Genomic DNA, 8959 nt, shown 5'->3' on the forward strand with positions numbered 1-8959 from the left:
GGGAAAGGCAGCAAAGAAACATGTAAAGAAATATTTTAAATAAGGTAGATAAACAATGATATATAGAAGAGTGTTGTTGGTAATGAGTAATAAATTCCAACCAATTATTAATACTAATAAATTAGTCAAGTCTTGTGCCAGCTTCTTCTAGTCAACACAACTACCTTTAAAACCAGTCTTAGAATACAAGCTCCACTTGCATAGCAGCCAAAAAGAGAATTAAAAAAACCCCACTATTAATAGATACGTAAACTTTTCCCATTTCAATGTTATTCTCAGCTATACTTAAGATGGATCTAGAGGACTGTGACTGGAACTCTATGAACAGAAAAGAAGTTTTTTTTGTTTTCTTGTCTTCCTGCAGTTCACTGTATCTCTGCCCCACTGTTGCCACCAATCAATCCTGAAGATAAAGGAATGTAGCACATAAGCTGACGTGGCAAAGGGAAATTAGCAGAAAGCCCCACTCAAGCAGAGTCAGCCAAATACTCTTCCAAATTTTATAATCACTTCAAAAAGCAACCATACTCTAAAATGTTTAGCACTAATTAGTAGGAAAAAAATGACAAACTGGCAAACAAGATGCTACAGACACTTAGGGCAACATCCCCTCACAGTACAGGTGCAGAGTGACCTTGTTGCCATTACTCAGTCTGTCTTCGTAAGTGCACAGGTGGCAAAACCTGGTAAATGGGAATAGGAGGCTCTGAGCTTGCCTTCCATATTCCTGAACAAGACCTCCTCCTATGCCCAATGAAAGTTACTTGGGCTTGGAGTAGGAAGAGAGTCAGATAAACAGCTAAATCAACTAGAATCAGCTTGCTGTGATTGAATGCCAATCAGAAGCTGTCTGGGTTCAGGTTCTTTAGACAGCAGCAGACTTTACCTTCCACCAGGACTGCTGCTATCTTCACTATCCCACTGTTCCATTTTGCTTCTTGGTACTGGAGGTTGCAACATTTCAGCAGCCAATGGATCTGCATCATTCTCTTCACGGCCAACCCATTCCCCAACAACACGGGGCCGTAGAAGAGGAGCATTAAATGCTGCTACATCCTAAGAAAAGAAAAGAATCCTCACTATAAACTGTAATCAAAGAGAATTGTTAGGCACATAGAGGGACAAAGCCAGCTGAGGGAAAAGCAGGTAGACAACAGTGACCCGACTGACATTATATACCTGGGCTTTCAAAAGACTTTTGACAAGATACCTCACCAAAGATGCCTGAGTAAACTCAGCAGTCATGGGATAAGAGGACTGGTTCTCTTATTAATTAAAAACTGGTTAAATGAAAGGAAGCAAAGAGTAGGAATCAATGGACAGTGCTCACAATGGAGGGAAGTAAGCAGTGGGGTTTCACAAAGATGAGTATTGGGGCCAGTACTATTTAATTTATTCATCACTAAGGGTGAGTAGTGTCGTGACCAAGTTTGCAGATGACACAAAATTATTCAGGATGGTAAAAATGAAGGCTGACTGTGAAGAGCTCCAAAAGCACCTCCACAAACTGGGTGAGTGGGCAACAACGTGACAAATGAAGCTCAGTGTTCGTAAGTATAAGGTGATGCACACTGGGATTAAAAAAAAATCCCAACTTCAACTATAGGCTATGGGGATCTGAACTTCCTGAGAGTGAGAGGGGAAAAGATTTTGGGATCATAGTGGATAGTTCAATGAAAGTGTCAACTCAGTGTGCTCCAACAGTGGAAAAAGGCAAACTCTATATTATGGATTATTAGGAAAGCGATCAAGAATAAAACAGCTACTATTATAATGTCCCTGTATAGAACTATGGTGCAGCCTCATTTGGAATACTGTGTACAGTTCTGGTCACTGTACCTCAAAAAGGACTTTGCAGAGTGGGGGAAAAGTACAGAGGGCAAGATTATTAGGGGGTTGGAGCACCTTCTCTATGAGGAAAGACTGAAGAGTCTGGGACTTTTCAGTTTAGAGCCGACATGACTAAGGGTTGACATGATAGAGGTTTATAAAATTATGCATGTGGTGAAGACAGTAGACAAACAGACATTTTTCTCCCTCTCCCAAAATACTAGAACTCAAAGGCATCCAATGAAGCTGACAGGCAGTAGGTTCAAGATAGACAAAAGGAAATACTACTTTACAGAGTGATTAAAATGTGGAATTCACTGCCAGAGATTCTTCTTATGTTCTTGTGTATATAAATATGGGAATATCTAAACAGGGAGATTAACTATGTTGACTATATATGTTTTAACTGATTAACCATGTCGACTGTATATGTTTACATGCAGATATGTTTTAGTTCAGAGACCAGAGAAGACAATGGGTATATTTCTCAATTACTCTTATGGGGCATTTAATTTAGTAGGTACCACTAACCACACAGCATTTTAAAATCAAGTTTAACTAATGCAGAGTTGTGAAAATGCCTGGGAACTGAAGAATAAAACTGTCTATTCCCTGCGGAGAGGCTTAACGAATCACTCATCTTTGATACTACTTATTTCTTCTAACAGCCATGGTTTTAACACGTGAACAAAGATATCAACAGTATTAATTTATCTGTTCCCACTCACTTTATCATTTCTTCTTTTTCCAAAAGCTGTTGCCCTGCAGGGCTGCAATTTGCTCCACTGGATGCTACATTTACTCAAATGGTGCAAAAAAAACCCTGATGGGTCATTTCGAGTCAAAGTCACACAGGAAGACTTAAAACTGCCCCCCACCATCACAGTCCTAGCCTGAACTGTGGGTTGCTCATTAGCTATTTAAAAGGAAAAAATGTTCTCAGAACATCCTTTGTGTGCTTTGGTTGCAAAACATTCCACCTAAGGGTACAGAAAACCATGTGCTTCCTCATATATATGATTTCCAAATCCTGGTATCTTTAATGGAATCCTGTTGCTCAGATTTCCACAGAAACTGCTATGAAAGCATTTTCAACATTCTTCTCAGTGAAGCGAAGTCACAAAAGATTGTAACAAAACTCCTGTAGCCTCAATCTTAATCATACTGCTGTAGGATGAAACACTGTTTATTTCATTTGATCTTATTTCCAGTTTTGTGTTTAGATTTTCAGCTTTACACTACATCACCATGACCCACTAGCTTCAGATGATCATGGAAGAAGAAAAGCAAAAGATAAGATTGTGTATGGCGTAATTTATGTAAGACATCTATTTATACATTAAAAACAGCACTGGGATACCACTGTCAATAAAATAATTATCTTTGCACAGAAATACTCAATTTTGATGCAAGATTTTGCACAAAAACCAGTCAGATGAAATTTCAAAATATGTCTAAGCACATGCTGGGTATACAAGTGGCTTCTCACACAGGCTGTGTGTTCTAGAATGGTTTTATACAATTATAACTTAAATAGGTATTAAGAACAAACTTACCTTATTTAGCCTTAGTTTCAGAAAAAGACAGGCTGCGTGCACCCAAATTCTAGTACATGGCCAAAAATGTTATTATCTTTATGCCTACCAGTGTACACTGCTTGAATGTAGACAGATATGAATGGGAATTGATGTACTAGGTATACAACAGTTCTTACCTTGTCTAGTTCATCAGAAATTGCAATGCCTATGAACCAAATAAAAACAAGATTAAAATCAATTTGAAAATAAGTCAATAAAAGAAATGCTCACACAATGTACTCTACCTCCAACTCCATGAAATCTATTTCATTAATTAGGAGTGATCAGACACAATATTCTGCAGTACTATTTTCAGATGAAGTTTAATGTCTTGCCAGGCAAGTACCAATAAAATATTTTTTGAATTAATTAATTCTCAAGTAAGCAACAAAGTCCTTGGGAGACACACAGCACCACTCTCCAAAATCTGTATCTGAATTCCAGGGGTTTTGTTAGCATTTTGACATTTTTGGAGTAACTCCTCCATTAGTTTAATGAGTCATGAATACACTCTTGCAATTATTAATTTCATAACATGCAATAAAAAGCGTACTGAAAATCTGAAATATTATTTGATGACTAGGCAAACCTTTATTCAGTGACTACAAGAATTATCACCTAAAACTTTAAGACAGTATAGAATGTTTGAAGAGGCTATGTTACATTAATATTGCAACTGGGAAAAATAACCATTTAATTATCAGTTGGCTTTCACTTGAATGTTGACTGTTTTTTTTTTTCTTTTAGCAGTAAGAGAGTAGAATCATGGAATCATAGAGTTGGAAGGGACCTCCAGGGTCCTCTAGTCCAACCCCCTGCACAATGCAGGAAATTCACAAATACCTCTCCCTCCACACCCGTGGTATTATTTATTTATTTATTTATTGCATTTATATCCCACCCATTCCATAAATAGGCTCAGGGCAGGTTACATCATGACCGCTGTTCCACACCCAGAAGATGACAAAAAACCTCCAGGATCCCTGGCCAAACCGGCCTGGAGAAAAACTGCTTCCTGACCCCAAAGTGGTAATCAGCATTTCCCTGGGCGTGTAAGAAAGGGCCACAAGAACCAAGCACTGAGGCAACCCTTCCTGCCCTCCCCCTCATGATCAGCCTAAGTTCACACAATCAGCATTGCTGTCAGATGGCCTCTGTCTGAAAACCTCCAAAGAAGGAGAGCCCACCACCTTCCGAGGAAGCCTGTTCCACTGAGGAACCACTCTAACTGTCAGGAAGTTCTTCCTAATGTTTAGTATATCAATTACTATTTGGGAAGATAGCTAAAAAAAAAAGGCTTTCAGAGCAACTCTAACCAGTACACATTATAAGTTGATATGTTTAATATATTCAAAACACATGTTTATTTTTTTCTTTAAAGCATTTAAAAACTGCCTACATATTGACTAGAAAGAAGACTAGATTACTTCTTTCTATTGACTTTTATGTTGGGGGGGGGAGGGAAAGCTTTGTGTAGTGCAGAGTACAGTAATTAACATTTTATGACCAGATCAATATGTGAAAAAATCCCAGCCATTAATGGAAATGTTTTTCACTCTGAGTTTACCAAGCACATACATATTGAACAAAATATACTTTGCTTCTAGCAGCTAATCTGTTTTTAATCCTGAAGGATTAATTTAGCAGTGAAAGTACATCCTTCCAACTCTAGTTGTGTGGGTGTTTGCAAAAGCCAGAAACTGTAAAGACTTAATTTAGCTCACTGTTCATTTTATGTCTGCTGACTAGGTCTAAGAACAGAAGGAAGAACCACATTGTGCTTTTTAAAAAACTGTACGTAAAACGTTGCGTCTGCTTCTTTGCAAATTTTGGCATACCAGAATCATTTCTAATTTTCATCCATACTGTCTGCTATTCTGAATATGGAATGGATATATTCCCTTCCCCACCCAAACAACCAAGAGTCAAAAAAGCCACAAACATTCTACATCACTGAAGAATATCAGTTACTACATTTAGAGACATGAAGGCCTGGAAAAATTCAGGAAATTTTTTTTCCCCAAAGGCCTTTCCCAATGTAAAAAGTGTTTGAGGGAACACTGGAAAAATTCCTCGAAAATTTATTTTTCTTTTCAAATGCACTCAAAATGTATAGTATGAAAAAGTCCAAAGTCTTGCTTTTCAATTTCTCCTATGGGAAAATGAGGAAATTTTGAGAAACCCTGAAAAAAATTCCTATTAATTTCTTTTTGTTCAGATAAAAGCCTACAGGTTAAGCCTAGAGTCCAGACAGATCAAAAGTTCACTTGAAGCTTGTGATCAGATCAGAACTTTTATTTCTCAGTGTCTCATCTTTTACTTGATTCTATGTGTTCCATGTTATCTCACTACAACTCTGAGAGGTAGGTTATACTGAGAGAAAATTACTGACTGGCCCAAGGTAGCCCTGCAAGTATCTTGGCAATTGTGAGACTGAATCTGTGTCTCTTACAGTACATTCCAAAGCAGAATTACACCTTCTAGGCCAGATCCTTGTCTGACTCCCTAACCACTATAATATGCTGGCTCTCAGCATAGACATTCCTAACTTGCAGTATTTCCTTATTTTCCAGTTTCCAGTCCACATCCTTTACCTATATACTGATCACATTTTGCTATGATCACATTTTGCTATGATCTATCACCTTGATTTCACTGATATATGTCTTGTAGATTCTGGCTTACCCAACTTTACCTGACTCAACTACTCTTGTTCATGCTAACATCTGCCCAAATAAACCCAATGGAAGAATTAAGATTTGCTGTCCACTGTAACCTGGGAATAAATTAGAGAGGGCTCATGTAACAGACGTCCAGTACCCAAGGAAATGCTGTGCTGATAAAACTACATGTTTTATCACAAGGCTAACAACAAAGGGTTTTTTTGCAAGACTAAAAACAAATTATTGTTAGAAGAAAGGAATTATACATCCAGTTTGATAAATGAAATTTATTTCAAATTGTTGGCATAGTTTTAATGTGATCCTAGGCCCCTTTTTCTACAGAGCTTAAGGGGCAAATGCTGTATCAATATTTTTGTTGAATGGGTGGGACATATTTAAACATACAAATTCCCATAAAAACTTTCATTGTACTCAAAACAAGATATCTATGCTGATGCACTTTTTGAAATTGCCAGCAGATGGCCTCACAAATGATCCAACGATTCTGTCCACATTTCTAGACATTACAGTTAGGACCATTTTTCTTTCAAGAATTTGGTATGTATGAGAGTAATACAGTTATCTGATATAATTTACTTAGTGCTGGTTTATTTTACACAATTGCTATTGCTCCAAAAATTCCCCAAAAGTTCAGTTGCATACCAGTAATGGAGAAATACTTCTAGAAACAATAGCACAAGATACCATTGAGTTGTAAACCATTGCAGTGGTCCACAGCAATGGCTTTTTGCCACTGTTTTGTATTTAGAAAGCAATGGCTTAAATCCAGCAATGCACAAACAGAAACATAAAGGGACTCAGTGTAGTTCCACATGCACGGTATCTTGTGCAACACTTTGTGCTTTCCTCCTTATATATCATACTGCCCTGGAAATGGTTGTACAAGATCTTGAGCAAGCAGAAATACAGGTGGGGATACAATACGTCTGATTTAGCTCAAGTGGTTACTACAAGTATTTCCTTGCATTTCCACTGGAGCAAGAGCTCCAGTACAAGAGAAAGTTTTGCTTTGCATCCAATTCAATATCTTGATTTGTTTCTGTGCCTAGAAGTTCAGCCCCACCATGGTACCTTTCAATTTTCAATACCTTGCTTAAAATATAGATTTCTCTATTTGTGCTGAATTATTTTCAGTAGCATTATTTCTTATTTGTACCAGTGTAAGTAATTAGTATCCTGCTAACATGAACACGACATTCCAGCACTCTAGATAATTCAACTTACTTCGAGAAAGATTCTCCAGGGCTTTACCCAGCTTCTTACTTTCTTGAAGGATATGATTTAATTCATCAAAATCATGACTCTCTGATTTTGTTCTCCAGTCCCATTTAGGATGTTCTATTGACCTTGGCACTAAATAAAATAAAATAAAACACCATATTTAATGTTTGAAAAATCTATACAACAGTAATAACCGATACAAATGACATAATACTGCTGACAGTACTGAGATCATCCACAACTCCCTTTAGCTTGATAAATATTGCTAAATAAAGGTCAAAAACCAAATTTGTTTCTACCAACACTGACTGTTCTTTGTGAATGCAAATTTATTGACTTGTTATTCTGGATTGTCATCACACAATTTTACCAAATGTGTTCAATTGTTTATTTAAAATATTTATACCCTGCTGTATCTTCACAAACTCAAGGCAGCTAAAGCAGCACAGACAAATCATCATAAGCATCCAAGCAAGTTAAAAGCAGATACATGAACACTAGTTGTTGTTGTTCAGTCGCACAGTCGAGTCTGACTCTTTGCGACCCCATGGAGCACATCACGCCAGGCCCTCCTGTCTTCCGTCGTGCTCCTGAGTTTGCTTAACTTCATGTTTGTTGCATCGAAAACACTGTCTAACCCTCTCATCCTTTGACGTCCCCTTCTTCTTTGACCTCCAATTGTTCCCAGCATCAGGGTTGTCTCCAATGACTGCTCCCTTCTCATTTGAGCTTCAGCTTCAGTATCTGGCCTCCTAGGGAATAGTCAGAGTTGATTTCTTTGAGGATTGACTGATTTAATCTCCTTGCAGTCCAGGGGACCCTCAAGAGTCTTCTCCAGCACCATAATTAAAAATAATCTATTCTTCGGCACTCGGCCTTCCTTATAGTCCAACTCTCGCAGCCATACAGTACTACTGGGAATACCGTTGCTTTGACCATCCGGACTTTTGTTGGCAGGGTGATGTCTCTACTTTTTAATATGCTGTCTAGGTTTGCTATAGCTTTCCTTCCAAGAAGCAGGCGTCTTTCAATTTCATGGCTGCAGTCACCATCGGCAGTGATCTTGGATCCCAGAAACGTGAAGTCTGTCACTGCTTCCACGACTTCCTCTTCTATTTGCTAAGGAGTGATGGGGCCAAATGCCATGATCTTAGGTTTTTTTAATGTTGAGTTTCAAGCCAACCTTTGTACTCCCCTCTTTGACCCTCAGCAAGAAGCTCTTTAGGTCCTCTTCGCTTTCTGCCATTAGAGTGGTATCGTCTGCATATCTGAGGTTGTTGATGTTTTTCCTGGCAATCTTAATTCCATCTTCTGAATCATCCAGGCTGGCATTTCCAATTGTGCGATAGTTTGAACATTCCTTGGCATTGCCCTTCTTTGGGATTGGAATGTATACTGACACTATTAAAAAGCAATAAATGCTGTTAAAAGCGAATCCACACTATTAAATAAACAGTTACACTAATAAACAGTCTCACTAACCTATTAGTGTTCTTTGAGGGAGTGAACAAACATGTGAAGAAGGGGGACTCAATAGATGTTGTTTACCTGACTTCCAGAAAGCTTTTGATAAAGTTCCTCATCAAAGGCTCCTAAGTAAGCTCAATAGTCACGGGATAAAAGGACAAGTCCTTTTGTGAATCAAAA

At 38.1% G+C, this 8959-nt stretch overlaps 1 protein-coding gene across 1 annotated transcript in view; it reads right to left on the reverse strand.

Moving 5' to 3' along the window:
• LOC107108588 (chromosome unknown open reading frame, human C8orf34) overlaps positions 1-8959 on the reverse strand; it is a 159260-nt gene that overhangs the window by 110597 nt on the left and 39704 nt on the right. The window contains exons 4-6 of the mRNA XM_015409051.1: positions 7316-7444; positions 3545-3573; positions 887-1056 (exon numbers count right to left, since the gene is read on the reverse strand). Coding sequence (XP_015264537.1) covers positions 887-1056; positions 3545-3573; positions 7316-7444 — 328 coding nt within the window. The remainder of the gene's footprint in view (positions 1-886; positions 1057-3544; positions 3574-7315; positions 7445-8959) is intronic.

Source organism: Gekko japonicus, unplaced genomic scaffold, assembly GCF_001447785.1.
Source record: "Gekko japonicus isolate JY-2015 unplaced genomic scaffold, Gekko_japonicus_V1.1 scaffold88, whole genome shotgun sequence".
Lineage (NCBI taxonomy): Eukaryota > Metazoa > Chordata > Lepidosauria > Squamata > Gekkonidae > Gekko > Gekko japonicus.